Source organism: Oncorhynchus gorbuscha, unplaced genomic scaffold, assembly GCF_021184085.1.
Source record: "Oncorhynchus gorbuscha isolate QuinsamMale2020 ecotype Even-year unplaced genomic scaffold, OgorEven_v1.0 Un_scaffold_3352, whole genome shotgun sequence".
Lineage (NCBI taxonomy): Eukaryota > Metazoa > Chordata > Actinopteri > Salmoniformes > Salmonidae > Oncorhynchus > Oncorhynchus gorbuscha.
In genome coordinates this window covers 8,266-31,972 of record NW_025747612.1, presented here as the reverse complement: position 1 = coordinate 31,972, position 23,707 = coordinate 8,266, and the positions used below count along the sequence as shown (strand labels likewise).

Genomic DNA, 23,707 nt, shown 5'->3' with positions numbered 1-23,707 from the left:
GCCCTACACCCAAATAAGGGCACTGCGTTCATCCACCTCTGGCCTGCTCGCCTCCCTACCACTGAGGAAGTACAGTTCCCGCTCAGCTCAGTCAAAACTGTTCGCTGCTCTGGCTCCCCAATGGTGGAACAAACTCCCTCACGACGCCAGGACAGCGGAGTCAATCACCACCTTCCGGAGACACCTGAAACCCCACCTCTTTAAGGAATACCTAGGATAGGATAAAGTAATCCTTCTCACCCCTCCCCCTTAAAATATTTAGATGCACTATTGTAAAGTGGTTGTTCCACTGGATGTCATAAGGTGAATGCACCAATTTGTAAGTCGCTCTGGATAAGAGCGTCTGCTAAATGACTTAAATGTAATGTAAATGTAATGGAACTTGATTCAGTTAAGTAGTATGTCCTCAATGACTAACTGCCTGGGTATCAAACTTCAGTCCTCCGTGATTCAATGTCTGTTAGAATAGTTTGAAACTTTCATTACTGTACAGCAAATTGGCCAGTGTTAATTAATGTTGATTTTTCACTCTAAGTGTTTAAGTAACACTCATTGGTGTAAAATAACCCGAGTGTTACTACTACAATTGAACCAAAACCACGCTCATCATTATCCTATTTCCCAGCATGCTCTATTGCAGGTTGATTTTTTTAGAATGGTTTGTTTCAATATCTATGTTTTTGCCTGTACATTGATAAATTAATCTAATGCTACTTAAATATAAATTACATACATTTTGTTGTTCCAGTTAAGTTGCTTTAGGTAGTTTCATATCATAGTTTTCCCAACCTTTGTAGTTATTCTGAATGTAGATTGCGGTTAGGGCTGGCACAATTACCGTATAACTGTGTAACCTGTGAAAACTGTAATACAAATAAATTAACAGTCATAACCGGCCTTCGTGTGGCTGAGTCCGTTTCCAAAATAACATGGACTCTTAAAAACGTGCTGAAACTTTGTTGCTCCTTGCTGAAACAAGCAAGGTGTTTTTGCAAAAGACACTCCCTGCAGCAGCACACATAGAAATAGAATGAATATAACGTACTTGGAACCTCTAACCCTGTCAATTTCACTGGTAAACTCATGGGTACAAACGCAATGGTTGCCTGGTATTGTGATGCAATCATTTCCTTGGTAATGTAGAATGTTCATTCAAATGATGTTAACTGATGTGGCTCATGCAATGGAATGTGGCTCAATCAACACTTCCTGTGTCAGGCCCTGACCTTAGAGATCCTTTTTATGTCTCGATTTTGGTTTGGTCAGGGCATGAGTTGGGGTGGGCATTCTATGTTTTGTGTTCTATGTTTTCTATTTCTTTGTGTTTGGCGGGTATGGTTCTCAATCAGGGACAGATGTCTATAGTTGTCTCTGATTGGGAACCATACTTAGGTACTTTTTTCCCCACCTGTGGGTGTGGGAAGTTGTCTTTGTTTGTAGCATTATAGCCCTTAGGCTTCACGGTCGTTTTTGATTGGTTATTGTTTTTGTCAGCGTCATCCGAAATAAAGGAATATGTACGCTCACCACGCTTTGGTCCTCCTCATTCAACGATCGTGACATCCTGCTTTGCTTCTATGGGGATACTCGCAATAGCCACCAGTCCACCCATTAATGCCATCATAGACTTGAAATGGGGACGCCCGTTCTATTCATTCTATTTCTATGGCAGCACATGCAGTCAGGTGCGGAGGAGAGGTGAAAATGTGTCTTCAATTTCCTTTTTCTTTTTTTTTATATTCAAATGTTTATTATGGTGACCGGGGTCATTTGGCTGACCAATAACCACCATCCAAAATTCCATGACTGTAACAGCCCTAGTTGCAGATCATTCCAAAGGTTGAATATCCCCACTCTGGCTGGATTCCAATAGGAATTACACATCACTTTGCAAGCCAGCATAGTGGTATACAGGCCTGTTGTGGCCTGTATACAATGAGTATCAGGACAAAAACTAGGCCCTTGAAATAGGGCCTTATGAAATACTGTACGTTTGTATTGTGTTAAAGAATGTAATTTTAATGTTAACATATTCGCTTTGGATCTCACTTGGTGAACTCCACAGGACTGAAAATGGATGAATGCAACAACCATGTCTTTGTCACTGACAGATACAGTCATTGGTAGTAACTCTACAAATCACTCTAAAGCAAGGCACTATGGGAAATATGCAAATAAGTCTTTACACTAGGCAGTGTGTTAATTTAACACTGTTCCAGTGTCTATACAGGTCCACACTTTTAGTGTTGATTTAACACTGAAGAATTTGCTGTGTGTAGTATAAGTGTAAGCAGAAAAACATGTCAGATTGCTGAAATCTGAGTGATGAAAAATCATTTTACAACATGTTCTTTGGAAACTGAAAAGGGCATGTCATTTGAACATGAATCCAATGTTAATGTGTAATGTGTCATGGTACAGTACAGTCGGGTGGCCAAATGTTTTAAACTGGCCTATTGAAGAGAGAGAGGGAGAGAAAGAGAGAGAGAGAGAGAGAGAGAGAGAGAGAGAGAGAGAGAGAGAGAGAGAGAGAGAGAGAGAGAGAGAATCTGAGAACAGGAACAAACAGACGGACAACTGTACTGCCATGTTATTCGATCAGCCCTTATTCAATTAAAACTTTCCCAAATGTGCTCTTTATTTGAAATGTACAGTCTTCAAGGATATGACATATCTTTTAAGCCCATTACATACAGTGGGGAGAACAAGTATTTGATACACTGCCGATTTTGCAGGTTTTCCCACTTGCAAAGCATGTAGAGGTCTGTAAATTTTATCATAGGTACACTTCAACTGTGAGAGACGGAATCTAAAACAAAAATCCAGAAAATCACATTGTATGATTTTTTAAGTAATTAATTTGCATTTTATTGCATGACATAAGTATTTGATGCATCAGAAAAGCAGAACTTAATATTTGGCACAGAAACCTTTGTTTGCCATTACAGAGATCATACGTTTCCTGTAGTTCTTGACCAGGTTTGCACACACTGTAGCAGGGATTTTGGTCCACTCCTCCATACACACCTTCTGGTTTCGGGGCTGTCGCTGGGCAATACGGACTTTCAGCTCCCTCCAAAGATTTTATATTGGGTTCAGGTCTGGAGACTGACTAGGCTCCAGGACCTTGAAATGCTTCTTACAGAGCCACTCTTTAGTTGCCCTGGCTGTGTGTTTTGGGTCGTTGTCATGCTGGAAGACCCAGCCACGACCCATCTTCAATGCTCTTACTGAGGGAAGGAGGTTGTTGGCCAAGATCTCGCGATACATGGCCCCATCCATCCTCCCCTCAATGCGGTGCAGTCGTCCTGTCCCCTTTGCAGACAAGCATCCCCAAAGAATGATGTTTCCACATCCATGCTTCACGGTTGGGATTGTGTTCTTGGGGTTGTACTCATCCTTCTTCTTCCTCCAAACACGGCGAGTGGAGTTTAGACCAAAAAGCTCTATTTTTGTCTCATCAGACCACATAACCTTCTCCCATTCCTCCTCTGGATCATCCAGATGGTCATTGGCAAACTTCAGACGGGCCTGGACATGCACTGGCTTGAGCAGGAGGACCTTGCGTGAGCTGCAGGATTTTAATCCATGACGGCGTAGTGTGTTACTAATGGTTTTCTTTGAGACTGTGGTCCCAGCTCTCTTCAGGTCATTGACCAGGTCCTGCCGTGTAGTTCTGGCCTGATCCCTCACCTTCCTCATGATCATTGATGCCCCACGAGGTGAGATCTTGCATGGAGCCCCGGACCGAGGGTGATTGACCATCATCTTGAACTTCTTCCATTTTCTAATAATTGCATCAACAGTTGTTGCCTTCTCACCAAGCTGCTTGCCTATTGTCCTGTAGCCATCCTAGCCTTGTGCAGGTCTACAATTTTATCCCTGATGTTCTTACAAAGCTCTCTGGGTTTGGCCATTGTGGAGAGGTTGGAGTCTGTTTGATTGAGTGTGTGGACAGGTGTCTTTTATACAGGTAACGAGTTCCAACAGGTGCAGTTAATACAGGTAATGAGTGGAGAACAGGGGGGCTAACAGGTCTGTGAGAGCCGGAATTCTTACTGGTTGGTAGGTGATCAAATACTTATGTCATGCAATAAAATGCAAATTAATATCTTAAAAATCATACAATGTGATATTCTGGATTTTTTTTTAAAGATTCCGTCTCTCACAGTTGAAGTGTACCTATGATACAAATTACAGACCTCTACATGCTTTGTAAGTAGGGAAAACCTGCAAAATCAGCAGTGTATCAAATACTTCTCCCCACTGTATTGTAGTAAAGGAATACAATTCCATGGGAGGAAACATTGAACGCCATTTACAGCTAATAAAGTTCTTTTAAACCTGAACACACACACCTCACTAAACTTCGTGGGAATCCATAACCAATTCTGGCCCTGACACTCATGTTGTTCTTATACTGAGATTCTGAAGCAACTGTGGTACTGTACCTAGTGTGTGTTCTAATATGGTAGTGAATGTGACATCGTGTGACATTGTGCGTGGTACGAAATGGCTCAATCAGGTATGGAAGTGTTAATTTTGTTGATGCTTGTTGGATAGATGGGGAGTTGAGCAGAACAGGCACATACTATACTGCAGAGGTAGGCAACTAGATTCAGTCGCGGGCCAATTATTGTTGGAGCGGATGGTCGTGCGGCCGGAACTTAATTATAATCATTGGTACACTGCAAATTGACCACAACTAAGCCCAAAAATAAATTGTATTTGAAAATAACAATTATTTCATATCTTGATTACATCGATATACGATCACTTATGTCTCATTTTTTATTCATGGGAATGCTTTGGAACAGATTTCATGAATTAAAATCAGTTTTAGCATCTTTAAAAAAAATTACAATAGCATATTGTATACATAAACTGGGTCACACTTAACATTAGTGTGATAATTTTTACTGTGAAATTATTCTTATAGTTACCAGTATTGTAATTACTCATTGTTACAATATACTTATATTGTACTTGGGAGTACAGTGGGGTTGGAGGATAGAGGTGCGAATGGTGGAGGGGGGTTGAGTGGGGCTCACCTCGTGGGCCAGTCCGGTAGTAAGTGGGCTATCTGAGAGGAGGCTGTCATTGGGCGAGCTGCACCCCGACACTGGAGTGCTACTGCTGCTGGGGGAATAGTCTGCAGGATGGAAGGGAGGGATAGCCAATCAGCTAAAGAGATACTGACATGTAGGATAACAGATTTGTGTGTGTGTGTGTGTGTGTGTGTGTGTGTGTGTGTGTGTGTGTGTGTGTGTGTGTGTGTGTGTGTGTGTGTGTGTGTGTGTGTGTGTGTGTGTGTGTGTGTGTGTGTGTGTGTGTGTGTGTGTGTGTGTGTTAGTGGCGGTAAACAAACACTAGTCCGCCCAGCACTAACACACCTGATTCAACTAATCACTTCATCAACAAGACCCTGGCCATATTCATTTGGCACCAAAGGGATGTAAACTCACTGAAATTGTCCAATAGGAAATGCTTGTTTACATTTACCTGAAATTGTCCAATAGGAAATGCTTGTTTACATTTACCTGAAATTGTCCAATAGGAAATGCTTGTTTACATTTGCCGCTGAGAAAAATATATATTCTACTTTGTGCCCTAATGAATACGACCCAGGAATGTTAGTGTTAGGCCGAAGCCAAAGTGCTCAGACACTGTGGCTACAGCACCAGGAAGAGATAGAGGTTGGTTTGATAGACGGTGTACACAACGAGGCAGGAAGGACTACGTTACCCTGAGTGTCCGGCGTTCTGTGCTTGACAGTAGGGGGAGCACTGGTTTTGCGTTGGAGAGGGTTCTGTCTGGAGTTGATGTGCTTCTTCAGTTTACTCTTCACCTTCAGGATGGGCTCCGAGGCTGAACACACACACACACACGAGCAAACATGCGCAGACGCACACAAACACACACACGCATTAATTAACGCACACACACGTACATGAAAATACACACACACAAACACACACACACACACACACACACACACACACACACACACACACACACACACACACACACACACACACACACACACACACACACACACACACACACACACACACACACACACACACACGCAAAAAGTAGATTGTGCCGAATATCTGAATTCCTCCTTCGCCATTCCAACAGTATTAAACTAAAAATGGCTACAAATCCATAATGTGCTATGCCAGCATAAAGCAATACCCTTTTACATAACAAAACCCAAAAGCTCTTCTACGCCCCAGCTGAACAAATAACAAAAGAGTTGACAGCAGTGCCAAAAGTTTCATGTTTACTTTGGCAATGACCACAATAGGCCTAACCAAACGATCAATCAGCGAGCGGCTTAGCACAGACAAAAGACACCCATGACAGTCTGGTATTGTTGTCGGATTTTAATACAGAGGCTGAGGGGCGTGTAGCCTCAAATAGCCAATGCTGCCCGGGTAACACAGGTAAATAATGGCATTGCAATAGTCCTCCAGGTGACATAGTTTAGTAGGGACCACTCCTTAGTAGTACTTATGCATATAATGGAAAGAGGCCACACTTTTGCAATTGTTCAATTCTGTGACCATGGCATTGAGGACTATCTCTATCCTATTAGTTAATTTGTGCATGGTGGAAAGTTTGGCCTCTATTCACCTCTATGTCCGCACGTCATTCACACGCCCAGTCAGACAGACATGTCTGAGATTCTCACACGTGGTTCATTTTACACATACTTTAGTTACGTAATAGCTTTTGGTCTTTCTCAGTCTCTCTCTCTCTCTCTCTCTCTCTCTCTCTCTCTCTCTCTCTCTCTCTCTCTCTCTCTCTCTCTCTCTCTCTCTCTCTCTCTCTCTCTCTCTCTCTCTCTCTCTCTCTCTCTCTCTCTCTCTCTCTCTCTCTCTCTCTCTCTCTCTCTCTCTCTCTCTCTACAGTGTTATTTTTCCTTCCTTTTTAGGCTTGGCGACTCCCACTTTGTCTCTGCCTCTTTCTGTGTCTGTCTCTCTCTACATCAATGTTCGCTATATGTGTGTTAACATGCATCGAACTGCATAACTCACCAGACAACTACAAATGGAAGTAATGTGATATGGCTCCATTTAAAATGAATCTGTATTTCCTTCTCAAGCATTACCTACTCTGTGTTAAAAGGCATGTAGTACCTTCATTTGCTCTGGAATACCTGGGCCGGTATTCATAAAGTGAGTATATGAGTGCTAGGATCAGGTCCACCCCCCCCCCGTCCATGTAATCTTATTCATGACGTACTCAAAGGCAAAAACCGATCTTAGATCAGCACTCCTGTGCTCGCCATTGATGGCAGATCCCCCAAACCATTGTCAGGAGTCAACTGCATGACACCATAGTGTCACCTCATGACACCATAGTGAGAACAGGAAAGGATCTTTTGTTCTAACTGTACTGTACAAAGTACAAATGTCTCTACAAAGAAAGTACAAGCTACATTTAAAAAAAAATGACTCACCTGTTCTTCTGAGGGGCATGTCCTTGCGTTGGTCACATAGTGGATGATGGACATCAGGAGTCACCATGAGAGGCTTTGGGGTCATGTCAGGATCTGGGGCCAATTCCCTAAACAGCCAGTTGAGAGTCATCCACCAAAACCATGAACAATCATTGTTAGGTGTTTGTTGTCTTGTGCTGCATTGTGCTGTATCAATCTTGTGTATGTCCTGGTGACCTCACAACAATCATTTTGAGGAAAATGGACAGTAACATATTGTATTGTGAAATAATGCTTCACCTGCGGCACAACCATTGATAGAAGTTAGTGAGTCGCTCAGCCAGGCTTATTTCACCTATCACCTAATCTATTGAGTCACTCGGGCTTATCCAAATTGTCTTAGAGGTTAATCTTCCTTACTTCCATCTCTTATGGGGATCATTTGTGGGACATGATTGGAAAGGTGAATAGAACAAGATGGTACTCCCGCCAAAGCCACGGGAGTCTAATAACAGCGTATTTCCACGAGTGGACACAGCTCTCTCGCGGTCACTTCATTTTTTCAATATTTTTAAAAAATCGAATGCAAAAAAAAAAAAAAAAAAATCCGTAGAAACTTTAATCAACGTCTTTACTGGCTGGTCTCTCACCTGTAACCCCTGGGCGTGGTGCTGCCGAAGAGGTTGGAGGCGGTCCTCTCCAGGGCGGCCTGCTCCTTCCTCTTCAGGATTTGGCTTCTGAGTTTCTGTTTCACCAGGGGACTGGCCACAGCACCTGTCCGTCAACAGAGTCACCCAATCAGAGACAAGAACCTGGAAATGAAGCAAAGCTAGGCGCAGCATTCGAAATGGACTAAATCTTAATCTATTTGGGTTAGCGGAGGGACACAAACAATATATTCCAATATACCGATTTTATCTGTATTGTATAATAGCTGACAAGCAGTTTCACTCTGAGTCAAATATCTATAATCTACTAGACTGAGTACTCAATGTGCCTACCTAAGATTTCAACATTAGATAAAGAGGAAAGATGCTAGGCATTTCCCTTGTAATTACTAGTCAGATCTGACTGCTATGACTTGGATAATGCAAGTTACTCAAGGACAATTTATTGAAGCTGAACTTTGAAGGGCGGGTTCTTAGGAATTTGGTGACTGACAGATAGCTAGGTCGCATTCTTTAGTAGGCACTTCCTTCCCGAAAAGTAAAAGGCAACAAACAACATGACATTTACAATTATTAAGTGACTCGCTTCCTTTTTCTGACTTAGGTTTCATGTGAAAATAGACTGCGACTAATCTCAAGGAACTCCCTCCGTTACAGACAACCACATTCTGAGGATCATTAGTGGGGCCTCAACAATAAACAACCGAAAACCATGTGCACAAACACCTAAACTACCTACACGATCGCACTGCTGTCATCATACATTGCATTTCTAAAAGACATTCATGGTCATCATAGTTTACATGCTACTGTAAGCGATCCTGATACATGACATACTGATAACGTTGCACTCATTTCTATTGCATGCCATTTTTCCTCCACACAGCTATGGGGCGCTGTAACTTACTCTGCTCGCTCTTGTCCTTGTGCATCAGCTGCTGCAGCTCCTGTCTCTTCTCCTGCTCTTTCTCCTGCCGACTCTGCTCCCTGTCAAACTCGTACTGAAACGAGACCATTAACATTCCCATTCATTTGGGTGCAGTGAAGACTGTATTTAGGAAGTGATATCAGTCAATGGAAAGAGAGGGGGATTATATGGAAAGAGGGCACACCTATCTTTGCCATTGATTTCTTTTGTGGCCGCTTTGACAGCGCAGTTGAGGACTATTTACATTTGAAAGCAGGCTAGGTTGGAAGTGTGCTCTCCATCCATCTCTATGGAAGGGATGCTCACCTGGATGTGCTGTGGCAACAGCTGCTGGGAGTACTTGGCACAGTGCTGGGTTGAGAAGGCCCCCAGGAATGGGGGAGGTGGGGGCCAGCATGGCTGAGTCCGGCCCGGGTCGCACCAGCCCCTGGGTACGCAGGTCCATGGGCCGCACCGGCCGGAGTGGTGACGAAGCCTCGCGAGGGATTAGCCCATCCACTATGGAGAGAGGGAGGGAGGAAGAGAGGAGGTAAAAGAAAGAGGGAGATTATTAGTGATGAAGATCCAAGGCTTTCTTTGTTAGATTGGACAATTAGACTGGAGAATGGGTAAACTAGGAATGAACCGAAGCTGAGGTGATGCATTCTAAGCACCAGACTGAACCACGTCAATCGGTCTCCGGACTGTCCCTGCTATTGGGACAAAATCCCCAAATAGAAAACCCTGCCATGACTCTCAAGCTCTCCCTTTCTTTCCTCTCTTTTTTCTCTTATTCCTTTGTGTTGTTTCTTGTCACCGCCCAGTCAAGGCCCCCATGCTGATGTCCGTACCGGGCCACACTTGAAAAGGGATGACTGACCCCATGGAATAGTCTAGACTTGTGTGATGAAAACATACCAATGATGGTATGCACACGCACGCACGCACGCACGCACGCACGCACGCACGCACACACACACACACACACACACACACACACACACACACACACACACACACACACACACACACACACACACACACACACACACACACACACACGCACACGCACACGCTCATGCACAAATTTGTTGACATCCTTGTTAGTGAGCATTTCTCCTGTGCCAAGAAAATCCATCGAGCTGATAGGTGTGGCGTATCAAGAAGCTGATTAAAAGGCATGATTTTCACACAGGTACACCTTGTGCTGGGGACAATGAAAGATCACTCTAAAATGTCCAGTTTTGTCACATAACACTTCACATACATACACTACCCTTCAAAACTTTGGGGTCACTTAGAAATGTCCTTGTTTTTTAAAGAAAAGCACATTTTTTGTCCATTTAAAATAACATCAAATTGATCAGAAATACAGTGTAGACATTTTTAATGTTGTAATTGACTATTGTAGCTGGAAACGGCTGAATTTTTATGGAATATCTACATAGGCGTACAGAGGCCCATTATCAGCAACCATCACTCCTGTGTTCCAATGGCACGTTATGTTAGCTAATCCAAGTTTATAATTTTAAAAGGCTAATTGATCATTAGAAAACCATTTTGCAATTATGTTACCACAACTGAAAACTGTTGTCCTGATTAAAGAAGAAATAAAACGGGCCTTCTTTAGACAAGTTGAGTATCTTAAGCATCAGCATTGGTGGTTTGATTACAGGCTCAAAATGGCCAGAAACAAATAACTTTCTTCTGAAACTTGTCAGTCTATTCTTGTTCTGAGAAATGATGGCTATGCCATGCGAGAAATTACCAACAAACTGCAGATCTCGTACAGCGCTGCGTACCATTCCCTTCACAGTACAGCGCAAACTGTCCCTAACCAGAATAGAAAGAGCAATGGGAGGCCCCGGTGCACAGCTGAGCAAGAGGACAAGTATATTAGAGTGTCTAGTTTGAGAAACAAGTCACAAGTCCTCAACTGGCAACTTCATTAAATAGTACCCGCAAAACACCCGTCTCAACGTCAACAGTGAAGAGGCGACTCCGGGAGCTGCAAAGAAAAAGCCATATCTCTGGCCAATAAAAATAAAAGTACACAGACATTGGACAGAGGAACTCTGCCTAGAAGGCCAGCATCCCGGCGTCGCCTCTTCAACTGTTGACGTTGAGACTGGTGTTTTGCGGGTACTTTGAATGCACAGAGGTACCATGACGAGATCCTAAAAATGTCCCAGTTCTTCCACGGCCTGCATACTCATCAGACATGCCACCCATTGACCATGTTTTTGGGATGCTCTGGATTGACGTGTACGACAGTGTGTTCCAGTTCCCGCCAATATCCAGCAACTTCTCACAGCCATTGAAGAGGAGTGGGACAACATCTACAGGCTACAATCAACAGCCTGATACAACTCTATGCGAAAGGAGATGTGTTGCTCTGCATGAGGAAAATGGTGGTCACACCAGATACCGACTGGTTTTCTGATCCTCGCCCCTACCTTTTTGTTAAGGTATCTTTGACCAACAGATGCACATCTGTATTCCCAGTCACGTGAAATCCCTAGATGAGGACATCGTTTCAATTGCCTGATTCTCTTAAATGAACCGTATCTCAGTAACATTTTTGAAGTTGTTGCATGTCGCATATGTATTTTTGTTCAGTGTAGATTCGTTTATTGATTCAACTGACACCAAGCCATGTTTAGGTGTCGAAAGGATTGAGACATTGGCTCTTCCTCCAAGCAGTTTCTATGTCCTTGTATGGAAGGCTTCATTAAAAACACTGCAGATAGAAAGAAAGGACAGAAATGGAGGGTGGAGACACCTTTCCCTCAGGGTGGGAGCAGAGGAATATGATGGAAATGTACCACGGTTTCTGAATGCCATGACAAACATTAGTCAGCAGCATTACTCACATACTTCCCGTAGAGGGCCCGTGTCCTAACACTGGCATACCGCATTCAGCTAGGTAGGACAGGTAAGGATTAAGAGCTCACTGTCAAAACAAATGGAAACCCTCCATCATAAAACCTTCGTGAACTATCTGTATAGCTTGCTACACAATGTCCAGCACTCTTTACCGTGTCACAAGTCCATGAGTCACCTTCATAACACTTACACTACCATTTATGACCTGGTGAACAGTAGGAGTTTATTAAGACAGTATTAGTGAATAGTAGGAGTAAACAATGTTCCTAACTCTTTACCATATCGTTTTCTATGAGCCACCAGTTTATAATGTATGAATACACGTATAAATACCTGTTAATAAGATTTGTGGTGCGTTATAATACTGGGTAGAAGAGTTACCCAAATAGCATTGGTCCAAAATGACAGTATGAAATTGTCAATGGAATTGTATTCATTATGATCGGAAATGAAAAACTGATCCAAGATCAGCACTCCTACTCTGAGACAATTTATGAATATGTACCCCGAGTGGAGAAATGACTAAGAGAGAGATGTCTGCGAGACGGTTCAGTAAAACAGTACTTTCAGAGGGAAAACACACCCACACACGTATTACTGCAGGTCAAATATGCATGACACACAGCCCCATCACCAAACAACAGATTCCAGTACATCTGGAAAACTCTTGAAATGGGGTGTGGGGCAAGTAAGATTGAAACACCTGGAATAACTATTACATTTTAGTATGATAAACCCTCATTACGTCGCCATAATAACTAATAAGAGCCATGAGAGCGACGGTGTGGAGTGTCTTAAGTGTGGGTAACATTGGTTCTGTGTCTGTATGTGTGTTTACATGCATGTGCGTTTTTTTTACAGACAGAGAGAATGAAAGGGAGAGAGAGGATCCAGGTTGAAATTGAAAGAGGTAAGAGTGTACTGAATCTCGAGTGCATGTCTCATTCTCTCTCTCCGTCTATCACCCCCTTTTACTCAAATGTTTTTAATAAGAAACATGAATGTGTTGAAAATCCCAAATGGCTTGCATTGTCAACTTACACACAGCTCTGACAATCACACTTACTCCACCAGACATGCCACCAGGGGACTTTTCACAGTCCCCAAATCCAGAACAAATTCAAGAAAACGTAAAGTATTATATAGAGCCATTATTGCATTGGAACTCCGTTGCGTCACATTATTGCTCAAATGAACAGAAAACCTGGTTTCAAAAAACAGATGAAACAACACCTCACGGCACAACGCCTCTCCCTATTTGACCTAGATAGTTTGTGTGTATGTACAGTGGTTCCTCTTTAGAAGTTGTGAGCTTACACCTTGGGACTTAGAGGTAAATTTGTGGTTTTGTATGGTACCCAGTGTCAGCGCTTCATTGCTCCAGACCAGCGCAAGGCGGAGTTAGAGCACTGATTATGCTTTTGGGTCCTACTGTGTCTCTAACTGGCAATAAATGGTTGACATAAACCTAAATAGAAACTGATAATTGTGCTCGACTTCAGTATTACTTACTAACACTGTAGTTACACTAAGGTTTTTCTTATTTGATTTTGTTAGGATTATTTTGCTCTTACTGTTGTACTGTAGCCCACTCCCAACCGATCACGGTGTACAGCGCCTGAGTGGTGCAATGGTCTAAGACGCTGCATAGCAGTGCAAGCTGTGTTGCTACATAGTCTGGTTCAATACCCGTGCCGTCCTCGACTGGGAGAACCAAGAGATGACTGTAGGTTTTTCGTTTTCCTCCCTCCAAAAACAGACATCATTCTAAATAACAAACTGGTTTTATTTACAAATTAGTAACAATGTCTCACCCCATGTTCAAGAATGGCCTTTTTCTCACACATTTTACATTATTTGAAAAAAAAAAATTATCTCCAAAATATTTAAGGGGCTTTGCACTAATAATAGTGCCGACTAGGAAATATTCCTGCTGTTCTGTTCTTAGTGCCAGTCTGCACGTTCAAACTAAAACAATGTAACTAATAATGGCATCTTTATGCTTCATTAATAAAATAATGATACAAATACTCTTTCAAAATGCTGATGTTTATTTAGTTATGGATCCATAACGAATTACTATGGGAATAAATATCCCTGAATTACAGAAATATCCTCCAAACCTCTGTATGTAATTATTGGTGGAGGGTCATGCCATATTTCTTGAAATTACGTGACTCTCCACCAATAACATGAGTCTCACTAGTGTTGAGTAATATGCTGTTAAAAGTGGTGCAGGACATATTTATTAAAAGAGCATTTTGGAAGTTAGAAGCAATAGCCTACTTTTTCAGCACCGTTTCGAGCTGCTCTGAGACAAGCATGGTAACTGGTCTTGATAAATCAATGCTATTTTTATTTTCACTGAATCTCCGTTTGGGTATTGGTTAGATTAGGTGTAGAAATGTTATGCTCTTAGTGTAACCTTTATTTAACAAGGTAAGTCAGTTAAGAACAAATTCTTATTTACAAGGACAGCCCACTCTGTCGGGAAATTGAACCCAGGTCTCCTGTGTGCTCGCAGGACACTGGATTCTTTAGCTAAATAGCCCAGTACTGTACTCCCAACCATCACGTTGTACAGCACCATATTTCCCATTCCACCCTGACAGAAACCCAGAGGGGTTTCCATCATTACAGTAGTAATGGACAGCTGGTGGCATTTTGAATCAGGGTTTCAAATACCCAATTAGCAGAACAATAGACTCTTTATAACCAGGCTACTGTCAATGTGAACATCCCCCTACCTGCGATGTATTCGATGCTTAAGTACTCTGGAGTGTTGCATTTCTAACTCAAAACAGCAGTACAGTATTTCTTCATCAACATCTTTATGCTTTCGTTAATAAAATAATGATAAAAATACGCTTTCAAAATGCTGATATTTATTTAGTTATGGATACATAACAAATTACTATGGGAATAAATCAGTGAATTACAGAAATATTGTAACAAAGTTGTCTAATGAAGGTAAACAAATGGTTGCTTATTGGAAAATACTCTTTCAAACACATGGTCACGTTGTACAGCACCATTATGGCTATTAGCAGGGCTATATTTGGGCCTTTATGGGTGGCACAATTCTCCCAGCGTTTCTCTCCCTATAAAAAAAATAAATACATGTTTTTCGAAATAACCTCCAAAATATCGTTATATATTATCAAGTTGATGACAGGCACCTACATAAAGCTGAGTGACTCACCCATTCATGGCTCGATGACCCACTCATTCAACATTCTTTCGTACAGTCTTTAATAAAGAAATGTTTTGGTTATTCTGACCTGGACACCATGTACAGTATTATAATAGCCCATTATGGGCTATTAGCAGGACAATACTGTATACCTCTACCAACACCTCTCTGTATTTTGATACTTTGTGGATGGGGGCTCCGGAGTGGATGGGGGTTCCCGCAGTGCAAAATGGGTTGCTACAGGTTCGATACCCGTGCCGGCCGCCACCGGGAGACCCATTGAGGTAGGTTTTGATTTGAATTTAGAATCCTCCAATTATATGTAATAATTGGTGGAGAGTCACGTCATGTTTTTCGATATACTGTAGGTCTACCGTAGGCGACATGGAATCATGTAGTAGCCAAAAAGTTAACATATATTTTAGATGTTAGATTCTTCAAAGTAGCCACCCTTTGCCTTGATGACCACTTTGCACACTCTTGGGATTCTCTCATCCAGCTTCATGAGGAATGCTTACCCAACAATCTTGAAAGAGTTCCCACATATGCTGAGCACTCGTTGCCTGCTTTTCCTTCACTCTGCGGTCCAACTCATTCCAATCTCATTCCAATCTCAATTAGGTTGAGGTCAGGTGATTCTGGAGGCTGGGTCATCTGATGCAACACTCCATCACTCTCCTTGGTCAAATAGCCCTTACACAGCCTGGAGGTGTCTCACTGGTGTTGAGTAATGTGCTGTTAAAAGTGGTGTAGGTCTTATTTATTTAAAGAGCATATTGAAGTTAGAAGCAATAGGATTTGAAGCAAAAGCCTACAACTATTTCAGCACCGATTCGAGCTGCTCTGAGACAAGCATGGGAACTTGATAAATCAATTAGATTTTTATTTTCACTTAATCTCCATTTGGATATTGGTTAGACTAGAATTAGAAAATGATGGTGCAGAAAAGTTATGCTCTTAGTGTAACCTTTATTTAACTCAGCAAGTAAAATTCTTATTTACAAGGACAGCCTACTCCTTCCTCCCCATCGGGGTAATTGAACTTGGTCTCCCGCGTGTCCGCATTCTCTAGTACAGCCATTATTGAAGGCTATCAAATACTTCTCAAATATGGCCTCTGGTGGTCAAACTAGCGCCAACTAGCATTAATGGCACCAACTTACCATAGAATTCTGCGGCAACATGCAAGCTGCGCCGCAGTACGCTGCAACTTTTAGGAGGAAAGAGGAACCACTGTATAGATATGTAGGCTACGTAGTTCTGTTCTTGTCTATTACTATTCTGTATTATGTAATGTTTCATGTTTTGTGTGGACCCCAGGAAGAGTATCTGCTGCTTTTGCAACAGCTAATGGGGATCCTAATAAAATTCCCCAAAAACCAAATACCCTCTCTCTGGGCTGTCACTTGCACCCTGCCTTAAATGTCAGTGAGGTAAGACTCAACCAGGATGCCAGGCGAGGATGCCCAGGTGTGTCCAGCATCACCTGATCTTATTCCATCCAGACACATTGATATTTCTGTGAACTCACATCAGTGTGTGCATGAGTGAGTGTGTGTGTTTATGTGTGTGTGTGTACAGCTACAGTACATGTTTGTTTTCCATCTCGATTTGGGTATTTGAAGAAGTAGGCACTTTATCTACAAGATTCAGTATGGATACATTTATTGACGTTGCCATTTCTCTTTATGCTTGAGAACAAAAACAGCTACTACAGGAATTACCCAAAGGCATGAGAACACTGTGTATTACCAGCATAAAGAGATGTGTGTTTTCAGAGGAAATGGTCAGGGACACAGGGACACACACACACACGCACACACACACACACACACACACACACACACACACACACACACACACACACACACACACACACACACACACACACACACACACACACACACACACACACACACACACACACACACACACACACACACACACACACACACACACACACACACACAGCAGACGACTATAAACAAAGCGTGAGCCCACTGATTTATGCTAGGGCTGGGCGGTATACTATACACCGGTATTAATTCACAGACCGGCTTGAATTTGACTTTACCTTCTATAACGGTATTTCAATGTTTGGTTTGTTAAATCTGGTCCTCTGTAGCTCAGTTGGTAGAGCATGGCGCTTGTAACGCCAGGGTAGTGGGTTCGATTCCCGGACCACCCATACGTAGAATGTATGCACACATGACTGTAAGTCGCTTTGGATAAAAGCGTCTGCTAAATGGCATATATTATTATTATATTATACGCAACACTGTCCGTTTTATAGTTTACTCATTTGCTACTTGAGTAACCTCACTCCTTCTCATGCTGCACTATGTCGCTAACCATGCCAAGCCCTGCCCCCTGTCACTCAAGGAGAGAGCAGTTGCTCAACCACGGAGTCACTGAGAAATGTATTGCCTTTCATTCTGCCTGGTCAGATGGATGCAACAATGTTGGTGACATGCTCCTTTCCACGAGCGTTCTATAATTACATTATTAGTTTGTGTATCTCACTGTCTGAAACTACTGCTTGTTAGTTTGTCTTTTCTTAGCAAGGTGTTGTCTCCCAGCTCTAAATTACGCCCTGATAGGAAACGATCAGGAAGTCTCTAGTGAACAACAAACAACCACCAGCTGTGTTCTTACCATGGAACCACAGCCATGATGTCGCTCAGAAACACTACACCACCTATCGACAGTATACTTTATGTACTGTCTGCTACATTTTGCATTCAACATGAAAATGCCAACCACAGAAATGAAATGCAGCCAATCATATTTATAAATCAGAGAACTTGTGAGTTTTTGTAGAACTTGGCTGTCTGTGTAAAGTATACCTGTATTGCACTACTTTGAAGTGATTAAGGACACTTTATGACCTCATTGTTATGAAGTGCTTTTTGAGACACATATAGGAGACATCTCTATCACTCATAAAGTGCTTCAAGTGTAGGCTACCCTTACGACCACATACAGTAGCGTGCTCAGTCAGTGAAATGTTGTCGTAGTCCTATTTGAAGCACAGAGCACAAATTTGGTCACACCCTGTGTGCAACACCAAATTGTTTTTCTCCCTGGTGTGGTAAATGGAACACATAAGATTTAATCATAAGGTGTCAAAAATAGGGGGAAAGACGATGATGATATTAACACAATTAACAGTTATCACTTCCGTTTTTCTGTTGCTAAAAATAGACACAAGGCAAACTTCTGGTCTATGTTGACATCTTAGCTTTCACAACCATCGTTTTTCTCTCTCGGGTGCTGCTGCAACAGCTTACCACCACACACAGACACACACACAGACACGCACAGACAGACATACTCATACATGCATACAAACACACACACACACACTCACAGACACACACACACAGAGAAACTGAAACAGTGACATCCTGTTGCTAAAGTTAGTCTGCACCATTGACATCCTCTTTTTCATTTAGGCAAGCAGACGCTGCTATTTTGGTTGAATGTGTGTATGCGTTCCTGTTATTTTTAACAACTCAACCTCACAATCAAGATATTGTTTATTGTTGGGTGAAGGTGAACGGAAAGTAGCATAGTGGAGTTGCTAGTGGAGTTGCATTCTGCTATCACATAATACATACAGTGGGGCAAAACGTATTTAGTCAGCCACCAATTGTGCAAGTTCTCCCACTTAAAAAGATGAGAGGCCTGTAATTTTCATCATAGGTACACTTCAACTATATGACAGACAAAATGAGAAAAAAATCCAGAAAATCACATTGTAGGATTTTTAATGATTTTATTTGCAAATTATGGTGGAAAATAAGTATTTGGTCAATAACAAAAGTTTATCTCAATACTTTGTTTATATGACAGAGGTCAAACATTTTCTGTAAGTCTTCACAAGGTTTTCACACACTGTTGCTGGTATTTTGGCCCATTCCTCCATGCAGATCTCCTCTAGAGCAGTGATGTTTTGGGGCTGTTGCTGGGCAACACAGACTTTCAACTCCCTCCAAATATTTTCTATGGGGTTGAGATCTGGAGACTGGTTAGGCCACTCCAGGACCTTGAAATGCTTCTTACGAAGCCACTCCTTCGTTGCCCGGGCGGTGTGTTTGGGATCATTGTCATGCTGAAAGACCCAGCCACGTTTCATCTTCAATGCCCTTGCTGATGGTAGGCTTTGTTACTTTGGTCCCAGCTCTCTCCAGGTCATTCACTAGGTCCCCCCGTGTGGTTCTGGGATTTTTGCCCACCGTTCTTGTGATCATTTTGACCCCACGGGGTGAGATCTTGTGTGGAGCCCCAGATCGAGGGAGATTATCAGTGGTCTTGTATGTCTTCCATTTCCTAATAATTGCTCCCACAGTTGATTTCATCAAACAAAGCTGCTTACCTATTGCAGATTCAGTCTTCCCAGCCTGGTGCAGGTCTACAATTTTGTTTCTGGTGTCCTTTGACAGCGCTTTGGTCTTGGCCATAGTGGAGTTTGGAGTGTGACTGTTTGAGGTTGTGGACAGGTGTATTTTATACTGATAACAAGTTCAAACAGGTGCCATTAATACAGGTAATGAGTGGAGGACAGAGGAGCCTCTTAAAGAAGAAGTTACAGGTCTGTAAGAGCCAGAAATCTTGCTTGTTTGTAGGTAACCAAATACTTATTTTCCACCATAATTTGCAAATAAATTCATAAAAAATCCTACAATGTGATTTTCTGGATTTTTTTCCCATTTTGTCTGTCATAGTTGAATTGTACCTATGATGAAAATTACAGGCCTCTCTCATCTTTTTAAGTGGGAGAACTTGCACAATTGGTGGCTGACTAAATACTTTTTTGCCCCACTGTAAAGGGCTGGAATTGTTGTTCTTTTATTAGGATCCCCATTAGCTGTTGCAAAAGTAGCAGCTACTCTTCCTGGGGTCCACAAGAAACATGAAACATGACATAATAGACAAGAACAGCTCAAAAATGGAATTGTAAGTTATTTGGTAGTAATATAAAACAACACATAAAAGACAACAATACAGCAAAACAGAGAGCGAGACAGACATAAAAAATTAAAGAATTAAGGGACAAGAATTCATTTATTTTTTGATACAGTTGTTTTACGTCAACAAGCACAGATAATACAGTCATTAACATCCGAGATGTCATGTATGCACATACCAGGCCTCTTACATCACCAATATATAAATATATATCACTCTGGAACTGCAGGGAAATGTAGTCATTTAACATAAGAAAAAAAGTAGCCCACATTTAAAATAATTTGTCTACAGGCCCATTGAGTGTGTGTTTAATATTTTCCAAATTTATGCAACTCAAAATTGATTTAATCCAAAGAGCATGAGAAGGGGGTGCAGAGGATTTCCATCTAAGTCAAATTAATTGTCTCGCTAACAAAGTGACAAAGGTAATTACATCCTTATTCATTTTGGTCAATTGTATGGTGGGTAAGGAAACCCCAAATAGTGCAGTAAAAGGGTCTGGCTCAATCTGTGTGCAGCTTAATTCTGAGAGTGTGTTAAAGATGTCTTTACAGAAACCAACAAGAGACGGGCAACACCAAAACATGTGTATATTATTAGCAGGACACTGATTACATCGTAAACAATTAGGGTTCACATCCTTGTAAATTTTGGATAATCTTGCTTTGGTCCAGTGGGCCTTATGAATGAGTTTGCATTGAATGAAACCGTGTCGAGCGCAAATAGAAGAGCTATGCATCTTTTTGAGTGCCCCTTTCCCATAGTTCATCAGATATTTCTTCACCCAGTTCCTCCTCCCATGAGGATTTAATATTGTTTAATGAGATGGTTTGTAGTGAGCAAATGTGACTATAGATTATTGACACGGTGCCTTTCTGAGTAGAAAGTGGGATACGAAATGTGTCGAACTGCGTTTCACCAGGAAGGTTGGGGAATCCTGGATCTATGCTGTGGACGTAACTCGGGACTTGTAAGAACCTAAAGAAATTATGTCTGGGGAGACCAAACTTAGCTGATAATTGATAATTGTTCAAATACTAAAATGTATTGTTAATATACAGATCCCTGAATCTTTTAATACTGAGACGAGACCAAGTTGAGAAAGCAACCATCAACCATAGATGGGGGAATAGCTGGGTTTGAGGCAACCAAATAAGAGGTTGTCTGAAACCCAAAGTGCCGCCTAAATTGATTCCAGATCTTCAATGTTGTTTTGACACATATATTGATGGTGAAGGAGGAGTAAGGGCCTGTAACGGAAGAGGGAGCGAGGGAAGACAATGATGCCGGTGTAGATGAGATGGCCTCCATCTCGAGCCAAATTGGGGGTGGGAATATCTCTGCTCTGCAACAGGTACTGAATGATCCTAAGGTTAGCGGCCCAATAATATAATCTGAAATCCGGTAGAGCTAGACCGCCGACTGGTTTGGGCCTCTGCAAAACCCGTTTTCGTATCCTGGGGGCTTTTTGTCCCGTATAAAGGGTAGTATTAGGCCATCGATCGTTTTGAAAAATGTATTGGGAAGGCACAATCGGAAGGCACTGATGGAGATATAAGAATTTATGGTGAGCATTCATTTTAATATAATGAATTATTGCGACTAAGTAGAGGTGTAACAAAGACCAGCGTTCCAAATCATCCTTAGTACAGGTTAAAAGAGGAGCAAAGTTGGCTTGAAAAAGGTTTTCAAATCTGATTGTGACATGTTCCCCCAATTATTTTGTGGCCATATTAAGCGGCATCAATTGGCTTTTACTGAGATTCAGTTTATACCCTGATAAGTGACCGAAGGATGTGAAAGTGGCAAGGGCAGCAGGAACAGAGACAGAAAGCTTGGATGTGTATAATAATAAATCATCTGCATATAAAGACAGTTTGTGTTCGTGTCCATATCTGACTATACCTTTGATAAGGGGGTTGGAGTGAAGTGCTATTGCAAGTGGATCTATGGCGAGGGCAAACAGTAATGGACTTAAAGTGCAACCCTGGCGTGTTGATCGTTGCAATGGGAAGCAAACTGATTGAGTGTTATTAGTCCTGACAGAGGCTTGAGGGGATGAATACAGAAGTCTCATCCCCTCAATTTGGAGCCAAAGCTGAATTTATTTAGAGTGTAAAACGCAGTCAAACGCTTTCTCCGCATCCAGGGATATAATGACTTCAGAGGTATTGGTGACAGAAGGATTATATATAATATTAAATAATCATTGAATATTGATGTCTATTTTTAATAAATCCTGTTTGATATACGGAGAGATAATTGATGGGGTGACTGTTTCCAGACGTGTTGCCAGAAGTTTGGCTAGAATTTTATAGTCAACATTTAGCAGGCTAATTGGACGGTATGATACACAGTCAAGAGGGTCTTTGATTTTTTAAAGAATAAGACAAATGGTTGCCTGAGTGAGAGTCTGTGGGAGAACACCATTTACAAATGCTTCATTGTACATTTTAATTAGAATAGGGGCTAGTTTGTAAAGAAACTTTTAATAAAACTGCCGAGTAGCCATCATGCCCTGAGCTTCTCCCAGATTGAAGGCATTTGACAGCATTAGATAATTCTTCAACAGTAATACAGATGGTAAACTACGACTGAACCATGAAAACAGCCAGATATTAGCATTAGCTGCAACCTGGGTTGGAAAAAAAATAAAAATTAAAAAGAGAATGACATTCAAATGTCAATAAACCTGGCAAAGTTGGCTTCGCTAGCCAACCAGTCTGCTGGCCGGCCTGCTAACTAACCTCCTTCGAAGACTAACTAACCAACCATTTGTTCCACACCATGCGGTACAACAGCCACTTTCATGTTCTTGTTGATGAAATTGGCCGCTAAAGCCGGGTCCTCAAATCTGTGCTCGGAGCTGTCCGGTAAAGTCAGTCTCAGAACCGCAGGGTAGATGAGGCCGAACTTCACGCCCGTGCAGTCGCGTAGCTGGCGCTTCACAGCTCCAAAGCTAGCCCGCTTCTTAGCCACAGCTGTGGTGTAGTTCGCAAATATCGTGACTCTTTTACCCTTATAGAGGAGAGAGGATGCTTCTCCCGATCTCCTCAGTATGTCATTGTGGACGTGAAAGAAATGCACCCTTGATGACAAATGGTCGCGGGGATTCTCCATCCTGGGGTCGGCTACGCAGAGTGCGGTGGGCATGATCTAGCAGTGGTTTCTCCTCCAGACCGGGCAGCTCCTGAAGCAGCTCCTGGAGCAGTGGGTCTTGGGCCCTCCACTCCCTCCAGTATTCCCAGTAGACAAATGTTGTTCCTCCGCATTCTACTTTCCATATCTTCGCATCTATTGTCGAGATATGCCACCCTAGTTGCTAATGAGCCAACGTTAGCCTCTAGCTCGCTAATGCGAGTTCTGTGGTCTGTATCACCTCGCTCCAGCTCCGATAAGGCCACTCCGTGTGTGTCAGGTTTATTCTGTATACTCTCGATAGATTATTTTAAGCTTGTCTTTGACCATTGATATCTCTGACCTGAGATTGGTAGAGAGAGAGTCACTTTTGCCGAAAATATCGGTTTTGAGGGTGCATATCACGGATTGTAGCATCTCCACAGTCAGAGTTTCCGTGGGGCCGGCATTAGCAGCATCCAGTGGCGGGGGTGAATCAGGAGAGAGCGCGGGCTTGC

The 23,707-nt window shown here is 42.2% G+C and overlaps 1 protein-coding gene across 1 annotated transcript in view; it reads right to left on the bottom strand.

Moving 5' to 3' along the window:
• The window catches only part of LOC124027545 (histone deacetylase 7-like), a gene marked incomplete at its 3' end in the record, with an annotated part of 38,497 nt that extends 15,272 nt beyond the window's left edge, over window positions 1-23,225 (bottom strand). The window contains exons 1-8 of the mRNA XM_046339953.1: window positions 22,859-23,225; window positions 9,465-9,541; window positions 9,350-9,394; window positions 9,023-9,116; window positions 8,098-8,221; window positions 7,469-7,575; window positions 5,746-5,868; window positions 5,052-5,152 (exon numbers count right to left, since the gene is read on the bottom strand). Of these exons, the coding sequence (XP_046195909.1) occupies window positions 5,052-5,152; window positions 5,746-5,868; window positions 7,469-7,575; window positions 8,098-8,221; window positions 9,023-9,116; window positions 9,350-9,394; window positions 9,465-9,541; window positions 22,859-23,225 (1,038 nt within the window). The remainder of the gene's footprint in view (window positions 1-5,051; window positions 5,153-5,745; window positions 5,869-7,468; window positions 7,576-8,097; window positions 8,222-9,022; window positions 9,117-9,349; window positions 9,395-9,464; window positions 9,542-22,858) is intronic.
• Window positions 23,226-23,707: the final 482 nt, after the last annotated feature.